Source organism: Onychomys torridus, chromosome 11 (assembly GCF_903995425.1).
Source record: "Onychomys torridus chromosome 11, mOncTor1.1, whole genome shotgun sequence".
Classification (NCBI taxonomy): domain Eukaryota; kingdom Metazoa; phylum Chordata; class Mammalia; order Rodentia; family Cricetidae; genus Onychomys; species Onychomys torridus.
The window spans coordinates 893,898-920,092 of NC_050453.1; the positions used below are offsets into that span (position 1 = coordinate 893,898).

The window sequence follows — 26,195 nt, forward strand, 5'->3', positions numbered from 1 at the left end:
ACTTCAAAGCCCATCCCCTGTGAAACACCTCTTTCAACAAGGTCAATTCTATTAATTCTTCCCAAATTATTTCACAAACTAGGAACCAAGAATTCAAATATATTAATGAGCCTATGGGCAGGGGTTGGGGGGTCTTCTCATTCAAACCACAACATTTGATAAATGCTATTCCAGTAACATAATCTCATGGAGCAGGGATAAGAATGCTTTACAGGACAGGTCACTGCAGAGATTGTTGTCAGGTTTTATTCAGAACTAGATCACAGGAAACTACAGAATTTTTTATTATGTATATTAGTCCTACTCCAAAGGGAAGGCACTGGAACAGTTGGTCTTTGGAAGTCCTTTCGGACAGAGACACTTGTCCTGTTCATAGGCAGGCAAGACCTAATTGCCTAAAGGACATATATGTATGTGGTGGGCACTTTCCTGAGGGTGTGACTTCTACACATTAGCACCTTGGCCTGTAACAAATCTATAGAACCTATTTGGATCACCTGAATGCTATGAGGTTGAATCATTATCTCCAATCTCTTACTCCAAGGCACAGTTCCTTTGTTTTTAACATTCTTGTAATAAGTCCCGAGTTGCAAGGACTCACTCTTGGACTAGGAACAGCCAGCAGAACACTCTGCTTTATGCCTCAAACAGGAATCACTAGGATTGAACTGTACAAGCTGCACAAAAGATGCAAAAAATAAATAAGCCCTTAGCTTCCCATTTTCAGAAGGGTTCTGGGAGACTGGAAGCCCTTTCCCTAGGCCTGCTGGGACTCTGGATAGAGCTAAATCCTTCTGCCTACATCTGTCATGGCTGAGCAGGATATACATATGGGGGAGGGTATCTGTAAGTATAACTTATTCCTAGTGCCAACCAAATGCCTCTTTTCCCAGCTTTAGGAAGACCAGTCCTCTGGCCCCAAGGGGTCCATAAAACAACAAAACAAACAGTGAATTTGGTGGCAGGAGTCTGGGCAAGGAGCCAGTCTCATTATAGTGATGTGGCAGTGAGCTCCAGAGCCAGTACCCCACCCCTGTGATGCAGGCTCTGGGGAGGTCAGAGAGTATCCACTGGCCCACCACCACTCCAGATCTCACTCAGCATTGCTGGGATGCCTGGGGACGCCAGAGGACCGTGTCAGATGTCTCTAGTCTCAGGATAACCACCAGGGCTTCTGGAACTGCCTCCCCAGCTCCTATTCCTGGTTGTTTACAGGATCAAGGATTCATGCAGAGAGAGAAGTGAATCATTTCCACTTTGAGGAACCAGTGGCTATTGTTCTTGTTCTGTGGGATTGGCAAGGAAGAAAGTCATGTTTCCCAGCTTTTCAAGCAACTAGGCCTTTCAGCTGCCACCGTGACCCCACACTAGAAGGGGAGCCAAGTAATAGGCTAGGAACTCAGGTGTTAGGGAGGAAGTCTGTGTGAATGTCAGTATGGCCATGTGGAAAGAAAAGCATATAAATTTGGACATATTACCTTTATCAAACCTCTGTGCACTATCCCTGGGCCCTGGGGAGGAATTCTGATCAGTTCTTTAAGGCCTAAGATGTTAATGCAAGAAGTACACTTTTTTTTTTTTTTTTCTGGCTTTTCTTAAGGGATCAGTTGTGAGATTACAAGAAGATAGAGTAGGGTAGATGGAGACTAGAAACCTTACCTTGGTGTATTCCTTAGAAAGGGCAAGGAACAGTTTACCTTTAAAAATGTTGGCAATTTCAGTAGCTACTGTTAGCTAATTATTATAACAGCCAGGGTCATCTCTAGAGCCTGAATAGTACTGGTGAATTTGCAAAAGTGTCTCAAGACTTAAAAAGCAAAGGGCTGCTAGAGGAACAGTGGTTGCCTGGGTCTCTGCACCTGCCTACTGCAAAGTTTCCATCTAATCCAGGTGAGGCAGGTGGCTGTGTGTGCTATTCCAGGGTCTCTAGGCAACACTGGAAATGCTGTCCCCTCTTGTCTTACCAGCTAATGTCTCAGAGCACCACTACTCCCTCTTCTAAATACTATCCAGAAAGCATTCTCTTCCTGTAATCCAGTAAGAGTTCTTCTGTTTCCATAACTCCTTATCTGCTGCCAGCCAATGAACCTGCTCACACATTATGAATACTGTCCTCTGCAATAGCCCCATCCATAAGAGTCACTCCTGGCATCCAATTCTATTCCAATTATTAAAAGGGGATTTGGCAGAGTACAACCCAGTACATTTGAGGTCAGCTTACAGAGTCCTTAATGTGAGGTATTTTATCTGGCAGTGGGGTCAGGTGCCTGGGGTATGCGACAGGCATTGCTCTCAGTGGTTGAAGTGACTGGGTAGAGCATGTGTCACAGCTAGTAGGCAATAGGCAAGTTTTCTAAGAGGCAAGAGCAGGGAAACAGCAGATTTTACTCCTGGTTACATCCTCAGTTCCAAAGACTGGAGGCTGAAGCAGAGTGCCACCTTGGCTTCTGCAAGGGCACATGGCAGTGTGTGGAACAGTAGGGGGGGCAGGTGGGCAGAGTTCTAGCCACTGTGAATGGTGGGAGGAACCAGAGCAGCAGCATCCTGAAACTTGAGCTAGCCTCCCCCACCCCCCCGCCCCGTGTTCCCTGATTCAGCATGGCCCCTGGTTCTGTGTCCCATTAACTTTGCTTGCACTGCATACTCTACTCTTCCCTGGAATCAGAAAACCATCTGAAATGAGTTTCCGGTTCCTGCCACCACTCTTCCTTTACCTGCTTGGGCATTGTCTCTTTTCTCTGGATTCCTACAGTATGCTCTAATCAAATCAGGAGGATGTCACCACAGGGGACAGTGTTCAGGCTCCAAGGCACCATACATCCCATCTCCTGTGTCTTGCCCCAGGCACCATCACCACCTTGGCCCTGCCTTGCCCATACCCAACACCTCTACCTGACCCTGAAGAACTTGCAGCCATGCTTAGGGCAGGCTCAACCTAGCTTGAACTTCAAATTCCATATCTAGGGTGCCCTGACCTTCTTGTTTTTGTTCCCATTCTCTGCTGTGGCCTGCCTTTCATTGTCATATTGTCTTAGTTACGGTTCTATTGCTGTGAGGAGACAACATGATCTAGGCAACTTATAAAAGAAAGCATTTAATTGGTGGCTCGCTTACAGTTTTAGAGAGTTAGTCCATGATTGTGTCAGGAAGCATGGCAGCAGACAGGCAGGCAGGATGAGGAAACAGTAGCTGAGAGCTTACATCTTATCCATAGGATGACGGCAGAGAGAGACAGGCTGGGCCTGGCATGGGATTTCTGAAACCTCAAAGCCACCCCCCAGTGATACACCTCCAACAATGTCACACCTCCTAATCCTTCCTAAGCAGTCTATAAACTAGAGAACAAGCACTCAAGTGTATAACCCTATAGAGGCCATTCTTATTCAAACCACCATATACATATGTTTCATTGAAGGAGTCAGAGTATCCCATAGCAGTGACATCATGGGAGAGATTCTGTAGTAGGATGCAGTGCTAAAACTAGGGTTAGATTAGAGTTAGTCCTTCTACAGTACCCCTTACTGGATGCATCTACTGACCAGGTATTTATTCCTTAAAGTAAGACAGTTTGGTTATAACAAATAGTTCTCTATGTTATGGGAAAAGCTGGTTCTGCAGCAGCAACTCCTACATATAATAGCCTCTGGGGCCACAATGACTAAGCCTAATTCATCTTCTACAGTTTGATGGCTAAGCATGCCAACAAGTGAGAATCAAGTCTGGGCTTAGTCATGAACTGGACAAATTTCTTTACCTTACTCTGCCTTTATGTCCCATCTGCAAAGTGAAGTTGATAACAGCACTCACCTCAGAGTGGCTACATCAGAGTTCAGTGAGTTAGTAGCTGCAAAGGACTTGACATAGCACCTAGAACATAACAGGTGCTCAGTACATTGCATTACCTGGAGAACTGTCTTTATCTACTTGCTTTGCTCCTTTTCCTTGGGTTTTCATTCTTGTAGAACTCTATTTAACATAGCATGATTCCCACATCCGTGCTGCCCTTGTTTATCTCATACTTGGTTTCTTAACATTCTGTTATATTATTTCCGTCATCAAAAGGAGTCAATGATGCTCATGATCTGGAAGCTGTTCTTCTGCTTCTATGGTGCTGACTAATTGAGTTTGCTGAAGCATGTACTACCACACAATTGGCTGGGCTCTAATCCTGAGTCTTTTTCTTACATTTCTCTTTGGGTTCATAGCCATACTAGGCTCTAATTCACCTCTTAAAAGGATAACCTGGTACTCTTCCTCCTTTATGAGACCTTGCAGACTGATCCCACATTTATTGCTTGAGCTGTTGTATGCACCCTGTGATGAAGCTTTGCCTGTCTTTCTACATTCTATAAAGCACAGCTCTTAGTCCTACATGTACTGCATCTTGGCTTTGAGGTCTCGGTCCTATTCTCCCTGTTCTTTTCACCTGCCAGTGCCTCTGAAGACAAAGGCTGGTCTTTGGGTTCCCTATGTGTATGAGCATCTAAGATCATTGTGGTTGTGCTACTTTTGGTGAGTTTACTTCCTCACTCAGGGACATCCTGTTCCTACCAGCCTCTGTAGATGAGGGCTGGACCGTCTGAGAGACGCCTGGCCAGGCAGGGAAGAAGTGAGTAGCTCTGACGCACCCAGATTCCCTCCCCTTGCCTGACTCTTAGCTATTTTTTCTTTATTTTCCTTCCTGTGTTGAAAGAGCTATGGAGCCTGGACTATGCTAGAATTTCCTGGGGACATTCCATAAATTCTTCATGGGCTTTCTCTCTGGAGAGGGTGGAGATGAGTTGCTTGGTAAGTGGGAGGCCACTAGGAGCCAGGTATGGGTATCAAGTACCACAAAGTAGTGTGGGTGGAAGGGAAGGGTGAGCTGCTCAGAGGGAAAAAATGGTGATATCATGAGTTCATAGCCAAAGGAATAGCACCTTACAGTAAGACAACTTGTAGGTTGGGACACGAAGTGGGTAGCTATATCTACAGTCTTGCCCTTGAACCTGCTACAGTGACTGGTCTGCTAGGGCTCCTACAAGGCCCAGAGAACTTAGCTTAGGCTACGTGTGTGTGTGTGTGTGTGTGTGTGTGTGTGTGTGTGTGTGTGTACACACGTGCGTGCATGTGTGTGAGATATGGAAAGATGTGTACTGAGTAAGATGCATGAATACTAAAGGGTCAGCAGATGCAGTTACTCCTTTGAAGCCTGGCTGGGCCGTTCTTCTTATCTAATAATACTGATTTCTTAATTTAGGTCTAAGGCCAGAGTAAGTAGAGATACTAGCCCTTGATTGAACTCTGTAGCAAGTCTGGGCCTGAAAATCATTCTCTGTCTCCATCCCCCAGGTCTACCGCTGCTTCTCAAAGTGAAGAGTGCCAAGTTTGGGGGTCAAGACAAGAGACAACTAGCCTTATATCTCTCTATCTGGATCAATCACTCTATTTCTCTAAGCTTCAGTTTCCCTGTACAACAATGAGGGTAGTGGGCTAGATGATTTCAAGGCCTTTCAGAAGACAGTCCTATTTTACCAGGATGGTTATACTTTGTTAGCCTTATCCTATGAATAAAACTTCGGTGATGGGCTTAAAGAGAATTAGTATGAATAGACCATCCTTTAATGTAGCTTCCAAGACAGTAAAGGAGACAGTCTGGACCAGCAACTGGAGATGAAAGAAAGATGGACAACGTGCCAGGCGCCAGCCCAGACACTGCTTTTGCTGTACCTTAGATAACCTCTGTACAATTTCGGCAAAAGGTACTTCCTTTGGCAGGCAGATTAGTAACAGAAGCCTCATAGGCAGATGTCTAAGAATGGCACATAGCCTGCTGAGGATTGTGTAGGTGGTATTCCAACTCTCCTCCTTGCCCAAGTCCCATGTGTCAGGCAAATGTGTCCAACTAGATGAGGTGAGCCTTGTTTAGCAAGGAGGTAGATAGCCTGAGGCATGCAAGCCAAGGTGTGACCAGCAGAATATACCACTTCCCAACCTCAGGGAATAATTCTCTTGGAGGGAATGATTCCTGCCCTCCCCAGCTTTAGGCAAGCAAATGATAGGACCACAGTCACCCTCTCTTCCACATACTGAAGCCAACACAGTCCCATAGCTGTGGGGTAAAGTGATGGTGCAAGACAGAAACAAGCATGAACATTTCCCAAGAGCTAAAAAATGGTCAAAGGGATTTGGAGTTACAAAGACCAGAGAAGTTTGGAAAGTTATCTGTCTTCTCATAACTCTTGCCACCTCCTCTACAACAACTTAAAACAAGAATATGGGAATTCTTCCTCAGATTCCCCTCCAGCTCTCTTTCTTCCACACTCCCCAACAACAACCTCCCAGGGCTCTAAATGGACTAGGAGGAAGGAGCCTGGTAATGTCAACATCAAAGGATGAGGTGCAGCAAAGTCCACAGGTGCTAGGACTAGTGAGGGGTGGCAGGAGAGTAAGCTTGGGAAAAGGGGATTTGCTGGGACAGGAAAGAATGTAGCTGCTATAATCCCACATAATGAACCAGACGGTGCTCCTTATCCACACCCTAAACACTCAACAAGCAGGTACAAGCTATTGGCTTCAGCCTCCCTCATAAGAGGGCCCCCTTGTTGCCAGTCCCAGACAGCCTGTTCTCTCTAGCTAGTAGGGGTACTCAAGGAGGCCTGGAAGATATCTCCTTTCTCCTGACTTCTGAGGTTTGGGTAAGAAAGTGAGGAGGGTAGTCTAAAACTGCTGGAAAGATGGGTAACTGGTCTTTTACCTAGGCTCCAATCATGTACCTTGAGACCAGCATCCACCACTACAGCTCTTAGGACCCCAAATCTGTCCTAGCCAACTTCTTTCAGTTTACAGGCAATAAAGGGGTTACAATGCATATGATTCACAATGTGGATTACAAAAGCAACAACAAATAAGTTCTACTTGATTTGGGAATTAAGAGTGGTTTTATCTTTAGGCAAAGTACCTTCCCAATACCTTGATATTTGACAACCTTGAAATACACTTGTATTTCCTAGGTACTTACTGACTGATGGCTGGAGGAAACAACTTAAGGCTTAACCACAAAACTGATCCCTATCTTCCTCCCCATTCCATTCCCTTCCCTTAAGAAAACAAGAATTTGCCTATAGTTAAATCTCCACTGACCACTACCTTCTAGAAGAAGAGCCCCTTAACTGAGAACTCAATGTGTCAGAACAGTTAGGACACTGATTCTTACCTTCTTCAGCTTGCCACTCTTAGTCCCCACAAAAACCACACTGTAGCCATTGTAAACATAGGAGGCCACAGAGGTCAGGCGGTCCCTGCTGGTGGTGTACAAGGTCAGTCCCTCAACCGGAGTAGAACCTCCCAGAGGTTGGTTGATGTCCAGGCCACAGAAGTTATCATCAATGGGGACTGGCTGGAAGGACAGGAGAGAACTAGAGTGAATCACAGTGAAAGAATGGCAGGGTCACTTCAAACTACCCACCCATTGCTGTCAGCCTGAGGATACCAGGCCTCAGAGAGGATTGGGCCTGGGATCAAAGGTCTAACATGTTAGAGACAAAGCTCATTGCCACCTGGCCCACAATGACATCTTGGCTCCCATGGGACCAGATTGAGAGTGACTAGCCATCTCCACTCTCCCAGAGTCACATGCCTACCCTTTTTCTGCCAGGAAAGCCAGGCTCAAGTTGTAAAGCTGACTGAACTCACCTTCTGGTTCTTTTCATGTCCCCTTAGACCATGTCTGTGGAGATCTGTCTATTTTAAACAGGGTTCCATCAAAGGATATTCAGCCTAGAGGCAACATTGTAAGATTCCACAGGCCTAGAGGTTTCCTGTTTGTTCTTTGAGCATGCTAGTGTTTCTTAGGCTGTAGAGTTTTTCCTTGAGGCATGAGGAATTTTAAGCCACTAAACTATCACTACTACCTGCCATCCTGGGGACTCATTGAAAATGTCAGTGATCTTGGATAATGAAAATGATAATATTGGATACTGTCTTTTGCTTTGGAATTTATTTATTAATCTTTAGAGTTCTGGGGTATGAATCTGGGGCCTCTTGCATGCTAGGCAAGTGCACTACCACTAAGCTACTTCCTCAGTCCTCTTTTTACTTTTTATTTTGAGACAAAGTTTCACTAAATTGCTCAGGCAGGGCTTGAACTTGTAACCCTTTTGACTTAACCTCCCCAGTAACAGATTACAGGCCTGTGCCACCAGCCTGTGATGGCAAATTTAATCTACATTAGATTCTTCATTTGGAATGATATACTTCCTCCCCCACACCTTTGGAAAGAATTACAGAGGATTCAGTGAAGCAATGTGTGTAAAAAGACTTTTATCAATGTGTGCCTCTATCACTTGTACATTATAGGTGTTCAAAGAGATTTCTTCCTATATCAGCCTTTTGAAGGGATTAGTGGTGGGCCAGGAGGAACTGTGTCACTTTGAAAGAAAGCTACCTTCAATAAGTGAGAAAATTTGCTCAACAGAGAATGAGAAGATTCATTCTCACCCTATGTTCTGGCGAAGTCCACTGGGGGCACAGCATCCTCTTCTGGAATTGTCAAAGGGAGAATTGGATTGATAGTGTTGTGTTTGATTGAGAATGCCTCCTATAGGCTCATGTATTTAAATGTTTGATTCCCAGTTGGTAGCTGTTCAGGAAGAATCAGGAAGTATGGCATTGTTGGAGGAGGTATGTCACTGAGGGGTGGGCTTTCAAGCTTCAAAAGACCATAGCATGCCCAGCTAGATGTCTCTCTGGGTAGAGGGGGAAAGAAGGGAGTGGATGCATGACTCTTGAGGACAGGGGTTGCATAGCACCTGGCATGAGCCTATATCTTGGTGGATGCTCCAAACACCCCAGCTAACTGCCCAGCATGCAATCTTGCAGTAAAGGCTGCAGATTCTGGACCAAAAAAGACCTTGAGTGCTGGGGGAGCTGTTCCCACCTTGTTTGGAAAAGGCTTCTTAGAAAAACAGAAGACATAGCAGTGGACATCAAGAAGGCTCCCTTGACCTTACCTTTTCACCCTCATCAGGGAGGAGCAAACTGATGCTTCATTTCCATAGAATAACTGGTTAATAAGTAAGAGCACATTTTTTTTTCTCTCAAGCTTGTATTCCCTCCTCAGTCCTGAGGGGAACTAGGACATGTCTCTGTGACCTTCGGACTTGTGGGCAGCTGCCACTCCTACTACTGGCGGGAATGATGGTGCTAAAAAACTACTTGAGTATCCCATAAGAAAGAACACCAAATTTTTAGACTAAGAATGGCCTTGAAATCTGGTGGCAGAGTCCACACTACAGCTTGGAAGTAAAGAAGCCATTGTATGCTAGTGCTAGCTCATGAGAGATGTCTATGTACATCCAGTGATGTCACTCCTGCTTGAAGCCAGCCTGCCTGGCCATGTTTACATCACAGGAATTGCTAAATCTTGTAGACCAGGGCTCTCCCTCCTCCTCTGTTGTATGGAGTCAGTCACTTACTCTTTTCCAGTGTTACTGGACAGTGCCAGCAGGTATTTACTGCTCTCTACCCTTGCTGCTTCTCCTTCTCATCCTTGTTCTGTAAGTAGTAGATGCTCTGTAAGAGTTAGGATTTTAGCCCTGTCCTTACTGTATCAGCCTTTACTGTTATGTGCCCTCTCTGGTTCTCAGTTTTTCCTTCTATAAAATAAAAGAGTAAAGTCAGGTCATTGTCAAAATTCTTTATAGTTTGTTTTCATGGTTTCAGTTTTTTCCCACTGTGTCCAGGGGCTGGTAGAGCTGCAGAGTTGTGACCTAAGCCAGTTTCTGAGGTATAGTAACAGAAGTGAAAAGCCCTTGCTAGCAGCTGTGGGCTTCTCTAGATTCTTCCTGATGCTGGAGTCTTCAGAACTACAAAGGAAATGATCTTTTCTAAAACTAAGCCCCTGGGTTCAATGGCAATTTCTTCCTCAATGCCTGATGTTCCTTTCCATTTGCATGGACAGCAAGTGACTGAAGTATGACTTTTCTCAGAGGCAGTTGCCTATAGATCCTGCATCAGGAGTCTGTGGGATGCCCTGAATTCACACCCTGCTTTCTGGTTCACAGCTATATGGATTTAAGCATTTTATTTTACATTCTCTAAGCCTTTGTCTTTCTATCTGTAAAAGGGTATGATAATTAGTGCTTTACCTGTGAAGATTAGGTGAGATAATAAACTGCTCAAAACAGCACTTCATGTATAACTGATATTCTTGAATGATGGGTCCCATCCTCATGCTTTTTTGGGGGAGCAATGTTAAAATATTTGACCTGAGAGTTACATGTTAGTCCACAGACTATGGTAAAGGCAAGCTCAGGGCCATGACTTCTCTTTGATCTTTAAATTTCTCAAAGGCCATTAAATCATCTCTAGTCCCTAACACTGAGATCCTTTGGACTATAAGAACCAGGGGAGACAACCATTATGCAATCCAACTGTTTTGGTGCTTGAAATGGCATTTCCCCAGGGGATGACAGGAAGAGGAGTTTTTTCCTATAAGGCAGTGGTTCTCAACCTGTGGGTTAAGACCCCCTGGGGTCGCACATCTGATAGTTATATTACAATTCATAACAGTAGCAAAATTACAGTTATGAAGTAGCAACAAAATAATTTTATGGCTGGGGGTAACCACAACATGAAGAACTGCATTAAAGGGTCACAGCATTAAGAAGTTTGAGAATTACTGGCTATAAGGCACTTGTCCTTCTAGCAATCACCAGTGTTTCTGATGTCCCATCGTCACTAGTCAGGACTTGTCTCTCTGTAGCACCACTGGAGCACAGCACAGTGTCCTCTTCCTTTTAATTTTGGCTCGAAGGCAAGCAGGAATCAGCAGTTTCCTTCCTCCTGACAAGACCACGGGAACCAGGGTAGGTGCTGCAAGGGATTAACCCTTATATTTCCTTTCCACTTCTCTTATTTGAAGATATTTGTTCATAAAACTTTAGTGACGCAAACTGGAGATAACTTAAATCCAGATTTCTCATTTTATGAAAGTAAGATAACTGGCAAATAACTAGTCCTTCATAACTATGATTAGCAGTGGTAATCCTAACTGCTGATTTACTGAGTGAGTATTGTATGCCAAGCATTTTATTTTCATAAGTTATTGACCCTCATATAACATGATCCTCATAATAAAAAAGATAATATTATTTCTATTTTAAAGATGAAAAACTTGTAACATATAACTTGCTCAAGGACACACAGGATATTGGTGGAAGAACTGATTTTTAATCTAATTGATTAGATTTAAATCTTGAATTCTTAACAAGTATGCTGTGGTACTCTCTCTCTCATATGCTTGAATCAAGTGTTCATATTATGCTTAGGCATGTCCCAAGTTCTCTGCACTTGATACCTCTCTCAGGAATGCATTTTCTGTCTCAGCCACTGCTCCAAATACTACTCTCTCAATGGTAGATATTCTCTAGTATTGCTCTCTGCCCTGTTTTATTTTCCTCTATAGAAAATTTACCATTTGGCAGGCAGTATCATTTTATTTGTCTGAGTCTTATGTAGCCAGGCAAGCACTGAACTCACTATGCAGCCAAGGATGACTTTGAACACCTAATCCTCCTACCTCCAACTCTTCCGAGTATTGAGATTACAAGTGGCACCACCACATCAGGCTAGGCTGCTTTATGTGTTTGCTTGTCTTGCCTCACTAGTAGGTAAGCTCTCTGAGAGTATGTAGCTTAGTCATGCAGCTTAGCAGGCACCAAAAGCAGTGCCTGGTGCACTGTAAGCCTACAAAGGCATGTATTAGTATTGATTTAATGAATCAGCAAACTTATTTCAAGAATGTAATATAGGCAAGACTCTGCAATTGGTAGTCATCACCTGATTGCCTAAAACCCATTCTTCTTCCAGGTTCTTACTAGTCCAGAAGCTGAGGGTACAAGAGTACAGAGAAATGAGGAGCAAAGTACATGGAGGTTCCTTACCGCCTTGGTACACTGCACATCTTTTCCTAGCAGCCAGTTGAGCTCCAAGTTGCCCTCGCCATGGTAGCAGGACTGCAATCGCTCCTTGATCTGCAAGTTGATGGCCCGGATGGGGAAGGCACAGAGGGCAGAGTCATCGGGTGGGTGGTGGTACTGCTTCTGTCCCTTGGAGAAGATGGCAAATAGCACATCTTCATCACTGCTGATGTTGAAGGCCTGAGCTAGAGCTTCACCAGGCTTTGCTAGGTAAGCTGCCTGCAGGAGGCGGTATTCTACCCCAGCACGTGTGCAGCCAAAGGGCAGGGACACATAGGAGTGGAACTTGGGGTCATCCTTGCAGAGACGCACGATTCTTGAGGTATAAAAGAGGTCTCCAGCTGAGTTGATGGCCACACCTTCAGGGGTCTCTGGCTGGACAGTGAGAAAGTAGACAAAACCGCCACTGGCAAAGCCATAGATGTAGAAGATGTCAAAGTGGGAGACCAGGGCTAGGGTGTCCGAGGGGATCTTGATGAGGGAGGAGACAAAATCACTGTGGAGCTCATAGTCTAGCATGGCTGAAGACTCAGGGTCACGGGGTAGCTTGCGGCTGGACAAGGTAGGGAAGTAATCCTGCTTGCCGTCCACAGCAGTGCCGATAAAAAGTTTGCCATCTTCCCCCTCAGAGCGCACAATCACACCATACATGGTGCCTGTCTTATTAACACTGGACAAATAGTGTTCCTTCTTGTGTGATGGCTCCACCAGGATGAAGAGGTCATCAAGCCGCAGGAGCTTGCAAACACCCTGGTAGAGGCTGCCACAGGCAAGCAAGCGATTCTCAGAGTAGTCGATGATCAGTAGTTTGTTGACATTGTTGGTGAGTGTGAGCACCTCACTGCAGGGCTGAACAATAAGGGGTGGGTAGCAGGCCTTGTTGTCCTCTTCTGGCCCTGTCTTGTGAGCTACCTGGATTGTGAGGTTGCCTGTCAACTTGTAGACACGGTTGATGGCCCCCACATACACAGCCCCTGTTCTTCTGTGTACAGTCAAATGGTTGAAAGTCCAGTCACGGTTCTCAGAGTGGAAAGTGCTGAACTGAGGCATACCTGTGGTTCCACGAGCTAGCAGCAGCCAGGCCACTGAGAGCAGTACCACAGACAAGTTGTCAGCCTGCATGGCCCACAGCTGGGACCTCCTCTGCTCCATCCCGAGAGGGGCAAGGCTTGCTGGGACAGCTCCTCTGTGTGCTACTCCACTTCTCTGGATCAGCTCTCACATGGTTCTGAGAAACAAGGCAAGGGGTCAGACTGAAAGTAAATGCTACATGAACTGTGTTGCTTGACCAGGATTCCCAAATCCAGCTGGCCCTATGAGTCTCTCTTGCTACATTTCAGTTTTTCTACTTTTACCATATTTTCCTCTAAGGGAATCCCATTATCATTGGTCTTTAGCCATTATGCTGCATAATATGCTTTTGTTTGTATGTTTTATTTACATTGTACAAAGCATCTCCATTTTAAGACATTGATTTTATCTCTCAGAGAGTTTAAAAGATTGGGGTTCACTCACTCAGTCAGTGTTGATGTCAGGACTGAAATGTCTTCCCCACATACTCACTTTAGAACCCCTTACTCTAGTATGATATGCCAATAACATTTCGTTTTGTCTCAGACTCCCTTTACCTTACACTTGTAGGATCCTATACTTTCTTCTCATGCTCTGATATCCATAGGGAAGGAGAAGTGCTGGTCACCTCTTGTGGTGTCCCTCATTGTCCTGAGGGAAGGGAATGTATGGAAAGTATGCTATTCAAAAAAGACTGGATTCCTAAACCTGCCATCCCAAAACCTGAAAAGCCCCCTGAAATGGTAGATGAGCCTATTCCTCTGTAGACAGTCATAGCCCCTGCCTCATGAGAGAGGAATAGATGGGTTCTAGGAACCCCCAAGCTCTTTTCTCTGTTGAGGAATACTTGGGCAGCAGTAGAGGAAGAGGATTAGGAGGGTCCGTTTTAGCTGGTTGCTGCTGGGGAATTCTGGCTGCTCAATCATCTGTGAGTTTAGCCCTGGGCCTTGATCACAGCACTTCAAGTTCAGCCTCTTGAATGCTTTGATCCTGTCTGCATTCCAAGAAGCTGTCCAGTAAGCAGAAAGAAACCCCGAGGACACCCACTAAGACCAGCATGGGGAGATCCCAGGCAAGGGGACAGAGGTCAGGAAACCCAGTCAACCCTGGACAATCTTGCTTCCCCTGACTTTTTAGGATGAACAGCAGTTAGGTGAAAGCTGCACCAGAAGAGGCAGCAGCCATCTACCTAAGAGAGCCTTTCTCAAGCTGAACTGACTGCCTGGGCAACCTTGTTGACAAGTACTGACAGAACTCTGGGTACACTGATGACAGAAACGGAAACACTCCAGCTAGGAAGAGAATTTGCTCCCAGGTAGCTTAGCAGAGGCCTCAACTCCTCAGTCTGGCTGGACTGGGTTATAACTAGTCTGATACCACTGCCACCCACTTTTTCTTCGTATATTTAGAGATTCTCTTTCCTGCTTCTCCACTCTGCAGCATAGATCTGCAGCTAGCACAGTGCCAGGGAGGTCTAACCTGACTCAGTTTCTCCAGACGGACTCTGATGGGTGTTCTGGAGGTGATTCATGAGGTCCCAGGCTTCGTTGGAAAGAGGAAGGGCAGCGCAAGGCTGGGGCTGAGCTTAGCTACTCTAACACAGCCCTTCCGGCCTCACAAGCAAAGGCTCCCAACTTGCCCAGATTTCAGTTTGAAAAGCAAGTTATTTTTAGCTATGTCCTGAGGCCGGTAGCAGGACGTGAATTCCTCAAGAGGAGCTGCAGAAAGGAAATAACAGAATCCTCAAACTCTCCAGCTAAATGGGGAATTGTAGGAGGCCACACTGCATGGTCTTCTCTAGAATATGGGGCACAGGTGGGCTCCCCTGTGACCACAAGTGGCTTCAGGTGGAGGATGCAGCATGAGAGCAGATTGTCCATTTAAGACGAGCTTTGAAGATGAGACTGCCTGTCACTATTGCAGGTATAGGTGCTTGTAGGATAGAAGTGCTCTCTGAAGCACAGTGGCACTGAGTTTATGCACTGCATGTTCCTGCCTTCCCACCTCATACATCCACATACATGCCTAACCCATGCACACAAGGAGGAGTCCAGAGAGTAGAGACTAGCATCTAAAGACACAGTCAGCCATCTCACTTCCCTTGTCCATGATATAGCTCAGTAGTAAGTGGCTTGAGGAACAAATCTGGGACATTAGCCTGATCAAGTCCCATTTCCATCTTTCTTGGAATGAGGTTAAACAAACAAACAAACAAACAAACAAACAAAAACCTACCTCTCTGGCTGTCATGGAAGTCAGTGTGGTATTGCGGGGGAACTTCTTAGCCAAACCACTGGTACCTGTTACAATATCACAAAGGCCTCTGATGGGAAATGGCACTGGAATCCCTGACTTCTCTTCTTGCTTATGTTTTTCTTTCCTATGAAAGGGCATTATGTGGGGAGCATTGATCCCCCTGGCCCTGTGGCAGAGCTTATTTGGAAGGTTAGTGATAGGGAAAAAGAACAGACCCAGGCTAATTTTCTCTGTCATATTATAGCACAAGTCTCAACACAGCCTTTCTGAAGACATCAGGGAGGCTGCTGAAAGCTGGATTCTGAGTGGAAAAACTGGGCTGATAATTAGAAGGCCTGAGGTCACAGAGCAGAAAGAAGTACAGAGAATTCAGGAATACTGGTTCAATGTCCATCACTCACAAATTTATAGTGAGTATAGTGGTCTAGCATTTTCCTGAGTCTGTTTCCCGAGCTGTCATAACTAGCCAATCTGTAAGATTCCTCCTTCTGGATGAAATGATGCCTTGAGGCCCATCTCCTTCAGTTCCTAGAGTCTGGGTTAAATAGCCACAGAGTTCCTTCTATACTGCCTGGGTAGCTGATCAGACAGGCTTTTCCAGTACATCTCTGAAGTAGGCCTGTTTTCTTTGTACCCCTCTAACTGCATGATCCTGGTGACTAGTCAGGAAATTCATCCCCAGGCCCAGAGGCTACTCACCCCAGCAGCTGCTACTGGATACTGGGGTCCAGAGGAGACACTGTCTCCTGTGGTAAGGGATAGAAAGGTTTATTATCTCGAGGGCCATAGATTTATATGCCAAGATGGATGGAACCAAGATATTGCTCTAAAGCAGGGTTCAGTGGTCAAAGGTCAGGCCACCTAGGTGAGCTCAGGGTAAGGAGGGCAGCTACCTTTGTGCCTGTCAAAAGCAGAGGGTGGTATGGTTCAATGCTGAGATGAAGGACTCAGACAGTTGGTTTTAAGCAGAGCTTCAGCTGAGTGCATCTGGTCAGAGCACAAAGTCACTCTGGGATGCTCTCTCTCCATCTACTGGAAATGGGCTTAGTCTTGGGACCTGCCATGAGGGATTGACATCACTGCTACATGCCCTCAGCACAGCATCAACCATGTGCTCAGGAGGCCATAACCCTTATTACCAACTGATATTTCCAGCTTCTTGCTTTCCTCTAGCATATGAGCAGTCTCAGAACAGATACTCCATCCTCAGTTTGGCTGAAGCCTGTGACACTGTATGGTTAGTACTTTCTCTTAATCCTGATTTTCTGCTAGTGACAAACAAGAGTTTTCTTTTAATAAAGTGCCCCTCTTTCCATCACAATATCTCTCTGTGTCTAGTTCATGAAGTCAGTTATCATATTCTGGGACTTTTCTCTTCTACCAGTTTTCTTCTCCCTTCCCCAGTATTCCATCAGGGACATAATGTCCTAGACTTCCGAGTCACCCACAGAGCCTCCCCAACATCTTCCCCATGGAGATTGTGATACCAAGTAGAGTTCACACTTGCTTCTGGGTAAAGCAGGTGCCACTAAATATTTTATTTGCAGGTCTGATGACACCCTCTTTCTGATTAGAATCCAGGCAGCAGGTGCTGGTGACAGCCACCTAAGGCATCTGATACCTTCCTGACCAGCTGGCATAAGTGTCAGTGGTAATCCAGGAAGGAAGTGAAAGTGAGGCATTTCCAGCTTAGCTCAGTGCAGCATTCCCTCCTCCCACCATTATTGCCCTTCCCATGAGGTCTATGTGCATATGCCTCCATGTGGTTACTAACCAGGCAGTAGGAGTTAGAACTGCATAGAACTTTGTGACAGAGTCAAAGTGCATGCTGGATCTCATGCCACAGGACCCATGGGCAGCATCACCATCTCCACCTGCTCCATCACTGCTGTAGCCTCCAGCAATACCATGGTACTGACAGGACTTAACTGTTGCCACTCTCTCCATCACTGTCATCATTGTCACCACCAGAACCATTGCAGTACTGATAGAGTCCCACCATCTCCTTCCTACCATCACCATCACCACTATAGTCACCAGCACCATCACAGTGCTGACAGAGCTCACTGTCATTATTGTTATAGTGTCACCACAGTAGTAGTCTTGCCTATATTGACCAGTCCTCTACTGGATGGTATACACAGCAGGACCCAGAGGATCAGAGGGGACAGATGGCGAAGGACAAATCTGGCAGCTCAGGGACTCCCTCATCTTCTTTCTTCCAAGGCAGAGGATAATCTATTCCCTCTCTAGATCTCTTTTCTAGTCAGCTGGATTTGAAAGCTTTGTTTCAGGGTGGGCATTAAAGGACATTCTAAGGTTACTCTAATCTACCACTTACCTCTGTTTTCACATTAAAAACAAAACAAAACCACCACCAACAAAAACCCAACCAACCCCTACAGAAAGGAATTTACTTGTTCAGAATGATGCAAACTCAGTCAGGGACAGACTATCTTGTAACACGAAGTTAATATTTCTTCCCTTGATGTTGGAAGTGGGTCCTGGGAGCTGGTTACCACAGTGCTCTTTTACCTGGAGGCTACCCCATCCCTAGGGCAGACTGCAGAAGAGACTGTGGTGGTTTCTGAAGTAGAGTATCCTAGAAGGCTGGCAAGGGATACCCAGAGGCAAGGGTTTGGACCTGTGATGTCAGAAGACCTCACTGGGCTTCAGATTTCAATGAATTAAATTCCAGGAGGAAGAAATTTCTGAACTAAAGATTTTGATATACATTCTACCCAATCTTCCCTTGGTACAATGGGGTTAGTGCAATGGAAGGACAGAAGGATGGCTTCCCTCATAGTGGGACAAGCTCACATTCCAGCACCAACCTCAGAGCTAGTCCAGGCATGTTGGTAGCACAAGGTGAGCAAGAGGGTGACTGCCCTGGGGACACTGATGGCTGGAAAGCCACAATTAGACTGAAAGAAGTTATCTGGTATTTAAATAATTATTAGATTGAAGGAATAATCATGGGTTTGAGCCGATTTTTTCCCCTACTGTCACCCTGATGGAGCCTATAATATTATTATTCAAATGGCCATGATTCTCACTGAGAAGAGACCATGGAGAAAGAGAGAATGGGGGAGGGGTAGGGAATGTGATGGGGTAGGGAGAGGCTCAATGAATCTCCTAGTGACAGGACTGCAGGAGGTACGATTAGTCTTTTTCTTATTTCAGCTGTCACTCACATAGAGACACCAAGATTGTTATTAGCGTATTTTATGCACAAGATTTAAAGGCAGAGGGGGAGGGAGGAGGGAAGAGGGAGAATTTCCTATAGAAAATAACAGGACCAAAGGAACAATTTAGATGTCACTGCTGTACCAGCTGCATGTGCTTCATTACTGGAATGTCATTTTCCTCAGACTCCAGTGTTATTCGAAGCTAAGTGGCTAGCCCTGGCCCAGAGCAGGGAGGAGAAGAGAGGGGTGAAATCAGGGCTCTGATTTCTTCCTATCCCCTAAGAAGGTAGTCTGAGTGGTACTGTAGGCCCTCTTGCATATTTCTAGAAAAATTGAGGGTAATAGTAACTACTCAGCCTTTCCCTTTCTCTATAGGAAGATGGAACCCTCAGCTTTACTTTCTATAAAATGGAGTTGGGGTTAAACTAGATCTAGTCTCCATAGTCAAAAAACCAGAGGCAAGGCAGGGAGCAACAATGGGCTGTCTGTCCAGCATGGTGTCCTAAGCTCTGATCTTTCAAAGTCCCCTGGATTCCATCAAGCTGTGTTTCCCTGACACTGGAGAGAGGCTGAATAACCAGGTGTCATCATGGGGACTCAATTCAAACCAGAAGGATGGGATAATGGGTTAAAGTCCAATTGTGTCTTTTCAGCCAATATTCCCATGTTGAGGTCCTAAATATTTAGACTTCTAAATATATTTGAATGAAGAGTCTCTACTTCACTAACTAGGTCAATAGGATAAGAGGTTGGGTTCTAATCAATACAACCAGTATGTCCATTAAAAGTGGAATGTAGGGGGCTGTAGAGATGGCTCAGCAGTAAAGAGTACTGTCTGATGTACCAGAGGATCAGGGTTCAATTCCCTGCACCCACATGGCAGCTCACAACTGCCTGCAACTCCAGTTCTAGGGGATCCAACACCCTCACACAAACATACATGCAGGCAAAATACCAATGCACATAAAATAAAAATAAATTATAAAAGAGGAGAGGGGACTATAGACACAGAGAGGCATGCATGGAAAGATAACTCAGAGATATGTATGGAGAAGTCATTGTCTCTGCATTGACAATAGAGGCCTGGAACAAAGTCTTCCCTCACAGTCCTTGAGAGCAACACCTATGAAAGCTGGATTCTCTCAGTCTTCAGAATGCCCTAAAATATGTCATTGATCCCACCAGCCTGGAAATCTTTGCTACAGCAGATAGAGCCAACCAATAGCAGAGAAGAGTCATGGATTTGAACTTCTTGGCTTAGGAATTCTCTTTATTTTTTAAGGTGTGTGTGTGTGTGTGTGTGTGTGTGTGTGTGTGAGAGAGAGAGAGAGAGAGAGAGGGGGGGGGGGACGACTTATGTTTACCATTGGGGCAGGAAATGCAGAGATACATGGTGCTGAACAGGTGTTCTGGAGATCTGAGGGCAGCAAGCTATGTCCTGCTTCCTACCTGCCCTAAGCAGTGCACAGAAGATGAAGACCTACTGTTCTGCAGCAGAGTTTGGGGTGAACCCCAGGATTTGCTAATCTATGCTCTTTTGTTGGAGTAGGTTGTCCTCTTTGGGCCTCTCTTGTTTCCATCCTCCACTCCTACCTAGACAGTGCTACTGTTACTTGCCAGCCCTCAGAACATGATGGGACATGGTGACTCCCAGGGATGGTTGCTGTTCATTTCCACTCCAATTCTTTCTCACTGTGGATCCTGTCCCAGGACCACTGTTCTTGACACCAGGGAGGGTTTTCTGATGTTTTCTTTTCCAGGTCTCTCTGAGTGTTCTGACTGAGCCCTGGAAACCACACCAGCTCTCCTGGGACCTTAGCAAAACATCCACTGTTTGTCCTTTCCTCACATAGGCTATAAAAGTTTGAGTTGTCTCTCTGACTTATGAAGGATCCCAAGATGTGCACTCATTTGAGGGGTTGGTGTGGGATTGGGAGGTGAGGGTTCTGTTTCTTTCTGGGGTACTGACTGGGCTAGCTTTGCAAAGTCAAAACAAGATTCATTACCCTGGGGCCAGGAGCAGGGAGATACACTGCCTGACCTTGCAGACCTGCTCCATATGTCATGAGCCTGTCAGAAATCTCCCAGAATTCCCTTTATTATCTAAAGGTCACCACCAGGGCAGAGCTGAGAGAGCTACATGGTATTAACTAAACTACAAGAGCAATCAATTTCAAGCAGCTGCCTTCCCTGCCACCTAACCTGCCCCCACCCCCCTGCATGGGGCTCTGCCCTCCTCAACACCCTTTGGGGAAAGGACAGGGAAAATCCTGTCTTGCTGTGGCTATCTCTTGCTGGATGGAAAGAATCAAGATACATGGGCAGGTTCTGAGGCTTCAGAAGCTGATCCTGGGGGTACATCCATCCTCTGGAGTAAGGGTGACCAGAAAATGCGGTCTACTGCTCCCTTGATCATAAGTGGGCCCCTGTGGAAGCCATCTTATCAGCGAGTTGATGCTCTCATAAGTATTACTCAGTCAAAGCACAGAAAGAGAAATTCCCAGGGTCTTTCCAAAGGAAATAAAATGTAAACATGGGATGATGCTCTTTCTAGGTCAAATTCATGTTAGGAGACATCAAATCCTAAGGGCCATGAACAGGATGATCACAGAAATAAGACCAGTGAAGGAAGAATGGCCACTGCTGCAATTCTTTATTATTCACCAGCTGTGTTTCCTGCTACTGGGAATCTTGTCATCTTAGGTTTGTTGACTGTCCACAGTTAGCAGATGAAGAAGCCAAGTTGTCCAGGATGAGCACCTTGGGTGGTGTCCTTAGGTGGGAGACACAACTTCACAGGGCCAATGTGTTTCCCCCAGAATTCCAAGTGGACTACATTTCTAAAATTTACTTTTCAGCCAAACCCTCTTATCACAAGTCTTGGAAAAGAAACTCACCAGAAAATTAAGTAAAACTTGGTGAATATTTTATCTGAGACTACACAGTCCCCTTTAAACTTACCCTAAGTTGTCATTTATTACCTGAACCTCAGTTACTGGTAGAGTCTGGAGTGTTCTGTGGTGAAAGGCTTGAGAACAGGCAGTCACAGTTCAGAGCAACCCAATATTTTCTAGTGAGGAGTGAGAGACAGTTTTCTTCTTGCCCCTCTTTATTGTGTAGGAAAAACCTGCATCTCTTGTAAGAATGAAATGGGGCAGGAAAGCAGGGTTACAAATCTCCCACTTTCATGATGAAACAAATTGCAGTTATTCTATATAATACTATATTGTGCTGCCATTAAACATGTTTTCAGAGAATGAATGACATAATTTCAATCCACACCAGCAGGAGAAGAGAGAAACAAAACGTCAGGAAACAATAAGCCAGAGAGAGTACCAGGCTATCACTTCATGCTCTATCCCATTCTCTATTGACTTGACTAGAAGACCCATAGTTATTATCCCAAAGTTTTCCACAGATTTTTCTTCTAAGAGGATAATGTTGCTACTTTTCCTCCCACCCCCCACCCTTCCCACCAGAGGACCAGGTGAGGCGCTTTTTGCTTCTTCTCACAGACCATTCTTTCTGCCCTTGGTGGCCTCAGACCTGATAAATTCCAGGAAAAAGGAGCTTGTTCCATCCCTAATGCCTGTCTTTATGTTAGGAACAGTGGCCATCATCACTGCTGGTTTAGGGTGTCCACATACAGAAGCTAGGACTCCCCAAAGTCCAGAAGGGTTGCTTCAACCCCTGGAAACCGAGCATTGCTTTCTCTGGGATATTATTTGTATAATAGTCATATCATTACCACCCAGCCCTTCCTCTGTGCCAGACTCTACTGAAAGCCACCTGCATCTAAGACCCAGGCTCACACACCCTACAAACGGTCCTGTCTCTCAGAGCTTTTGGACCATGCTGCCAGGCATATGGGCAAAGCAAGGGACTCACTGTGGAAATACCTGGCACAATTCCCCATTGATGCCCAGAAAGGCTTCAACTCCTGGATACTCAGGTTCCTGCCTCTCCTGCTGACTGTTCCAGCCTATTTTTTTCCTCTAGCCTTTACTGCCTACTTCTCTGAGAGTGATTTCATTCCCAACAGCATTCCTATAACCCTTGGCTCAGTTTGTTCTCTATGGAGCTCTCTTCCCAAACCTTCCTCCACATTCTGTATCACCCTATTCACCTTTCACAGCCCTTCCACTCATCTAAAGACAGTGGGAAATTCTGGTCTCAGGACCTACTATACCCATCAAAGTACAGTGCTGACTCCTTTGTGTGCGACAACATCCAGTCTCTCCACTGGGACAGACATTCTTTGAGGGCAGAACTTATACCTGGTATTTGCTGGGCTGCTCTGCTCTGCAACATAGACATGCACAGGAGCTTTCACTCAGAAATGCACTCAGTGTGATACTGAACAGTGCAGAGAATGAAATTAACAGTTTTTCTCAGCTGACACTATCCTTGATAGTCTTCCTGGAGAAATGGTTTGATCTATCTGTCGTGCTTGGTTCAAACATTTGTCATAACTGATCATTTGGAACTCACGGAGAAGTAGGTGAACAGTTTAGAAAGGATCCCAGCTATTGTTCACCTTGAACTTACAGATGATAACCACTGGTTAAGTGGAGAAAATGGAGAGAAGGAGAAGGAATGGATCATACTAGCTTGTGCAAAAAGTCTTGGCAAAAGAACTCGAGTGCTATCGGCTATAGAATAAATAATACAAGAACCATATATTTATAAAAATATGGAAAATTGGTCACACAAAGTGATCAAGAGCAGAATAGTCAAGGGAAGGTCCTCTAGGAAGGTTCAGAACAAAATATTTCCATGAGGAAGTTATAGCAACTCACTGTAGTACTGCTGCAGAGAAAATGCATGGTCTTTGGAGACAGATGTGTTCAAATTTTACTCTCTCTAACTGGGTTATCTTGCACATTAACCTTTGGAGGAAGAGAATCTTACTTTACTCTATGTAAAATGGTAAGAGGGTTGTGGTAAGAATCAAGGAGACAAGGATAAGAGGTGTTTTGTAAACTCTATAGCTCCAAGTTATTATTTGTGTGTGTGTGTGTGTGTGTGTGTGTTTGAAGAAACATCGCCATTTCATTGGCATCAGTGGCTGCTCAAAGGTCAAAATGCTGCATTCCAGACTGGGTGAGAGGTTATCACCTAGCACTTTGATTTGGAGACTAGCCCTCTTGGACTTAATCACTGTTGCAGGTCCTATCATTTCTGCCCTGCTGACAGTCTTCTGGTTGCATCACGTCTGGGTCACCCTCTCACATCCTCATGGCCTTTGAATGAGTCAAGATGGAAAGGAGGCAGAGGAGGAGCTGAAAAGACAGCCCACCAGGCAGGTTCCCTGACCTCTTCCACACAGTGTTTGCTCATCACATAAAAGAAATTTCTCTTTTATCCTATCTCCCCAGCCTCTCTTCCCCAGTGTTTTTTCCTGAACCCAGAGCCAGCCTTAGAATAGGAGTCAACTCTTTCCCAAGGAAGCTGATTATACAGCCTGCTCCTTCTCACCTTCATTTCCCATTATTTTTTCCTTTGAGGCTCTGGCTCTTGCAGAACAGGTACTGTCAAGCCAGCCTGTCTTAGGTAGCAGACAAGTTCACATTCATATACCCAGCAGAGGAGGTAACATGAAGCTAGGAAAAAGTGATTAGTGGAGATGGAGGGATGGGCGAAATTCCTGGCAGAAGTCTGTCTTTTTTAGGATCTCATCTGTGCCCAAATACACAGGTACCCAACATGGAGGATCCTTCACTATCTGCAGTGCCATCAGTTCTTGGTGAGGGAACAGGGAAACATACTTTGCATGCCTTTGAGGCCTTAACGTTCTAGACAGACATATCAAAGTCTAGGGCCACGGGAGGACTTGGGGTTGTAAGGGATGAAAAGAACTCCCTAGTGAGGACTAGGAGAATCAGGCCCAGGATGATGAATGGAGTGTGAGAGAGAAGCCTGGAAAAGGGTAAACAGCCAGGAGGTAGCTGGAGGGATGGGGAGCTAAGGGTGAAGAGAAAGAATGTGCCAGGGTCAAAGAGCAAAGAAAATGCCCCTGCCGTGACAGTGTCAAGATCCAGTGCATTATTCCCAGGCAATGCTTGTGCATGGATGCCACTTCCCTCACTCCACACATGTGTGCAAGTCAGCCCTCTCCCAGACGTATTCAAACCCTTTCATAAAACATTTCTTCTTATGTGTTGTTCCATGTCTCCAAGGAACTCTACTTTGCAAAGTGATTGCTGTTCCTTGAGGCACAGCACCCCACTCATATGCCCCTAATGTAAGTCTGTGAGGGCCAATGGCCTTAGCATCACCACTTCACAGGTAATAAGACTTGGGGATAGTCCAGGTTAACTGTTTTGGTTAAGGTTCTAGGTGTGCATGAAGACTTGGACTCCGGGCTTTGAGAATTACATATACTATCCTGTTTATCCAATACCTGGAGTTCCAAGTGAGTGCCAGCAACTGGCATTTCTAAGAAGAGATTATCTTCTCTAGGGGTTACCCTACAGTTCTGGGTAGGCAATATTGTGTCCAGAGTTGGGGAATACCTGTAGTCAAAAGTTTTCTCCAGTCCTGCCTGCCCTCCCCCCAACCACAACCCTGAGGTCCAGATGAATCTCTCTTACCTGTGGTCCTGCAGCCACTTGGACCCAAGTAAACATATAGAGGCTTATATTATTTATAAATTGTATTGCTGATCCACAGCACTAGCATCCAAGACCATGAGGTAGCCAAGAGAGAGCAAGCATGTACTTATCCCAGGTCTTAAGGGGTCCCCATCTCAGTCATACCCACAGGGAGGGGGGCAGGTACCTAGCAGTTACCTGCTGCCTACTTGGGGTGGTGCTTCAGGGGTAAAGCACAGACAACCACCCCTGCAGATACCTTGCTACCATCCTCTGGGAATGAGGATTGGGTTTAAAAGGTGTCACTGAGTTGAATTCTAGGGAACCTCTGAGAGTTTCTGACCAGCCATCAAATGCCACTTGACCCAGATCTAGCTGATAAGAAGGAGGTCTGGGGTTGCTGGGGCTGATAGACAATCCCAGGAGCTGCATGGGTGTTGGTGGATGAAAAGAGTCCAGATGTGCTAATGTATGCACTTGGAGACTAGTGTGCCAAATTCCCCTCCTCAGCCTGACCTTCCCTGTGGGCAGGAAACCTGCTGCCAGCTCCTTTCTGAAGATCAAGTCTCTGCAGCCAGCCTAAACTGTAACAGCTCCTGCCTACTGCCCTAGGGCTTCTCTCCCCATTCACCTCTCCTAGCTCTCAGTCCCACCTCCTGCTTTTCAGTCCCCAGACATGGCAGATCACTGATTAATTCAAGGCTGTTTAATAACTTTTCTATTTCAACAAGAAACAAGCTGTCTTGTTTTCTTTATTTTTAACACCGACTTTTTTTTTTTTTTTGCTAAGCATCTTACTATCATTTAAATTTCTCTGTCTCCAACCAAGCTGATAATAGACTGGAGTGAGCAGCCGCTTCAGTCTTGTTTATGACAATGATTAGAAGTTAGAGCCTGTGCTAGCTGAGAACTGACCAAACCTCAGTTCAGCAGCTCTGCCCCTGCATGTCAAGAGAGTGCTAATTTTAACATGATTAGTAGAACTCTGGCTCCAGGGGAAACCAGGGTTAATCCCAGCCCAGCCTTCCTAGCACCCTGCTCTAAGGCCCACTATGGTGGCAAAGTTGTGAGAACTAACTCTACTTACTTGGGAACTGTGGTCAGTATCTGGGGATCAGTTGTTTGGA

At 45.5% G+C, this 26,195-nt stretch overlaps 1 protein-coding gene across 2 annotated transcripts in view; it reads right to left on the reverse strand.

Moving 5' to 3' along the window:
• Plxna2 (plexin A2) overlaps nt 1–26,195 on the reverse strand; it is a 201,244-nt gene that overhangs the window by 164,611 nt on the left and 10,438 nt on the right. For both annotated transcript variants that reach the window (XR_004946163.1, XM_036202014.1), the window contains exons 2-3: nt 11,925–13,188; nt 7,196–7,378 (exon numbers count right to left, since the gene is read on the reverse strand). Coding sequence is in view for 1 of the 2 variants with exons in the window: in XM_036202014.1 (XP_036057907.1) it covers nt 7,196–7,378; nt 11,925–13,112 (1,371 nt within the window). In the remaining variant the exon portion in view is untranslated. The remainder of the gene's footprint in view (nt 1–7,195; nt 7,379–11,924; nt 13,189–26,195) is intronic.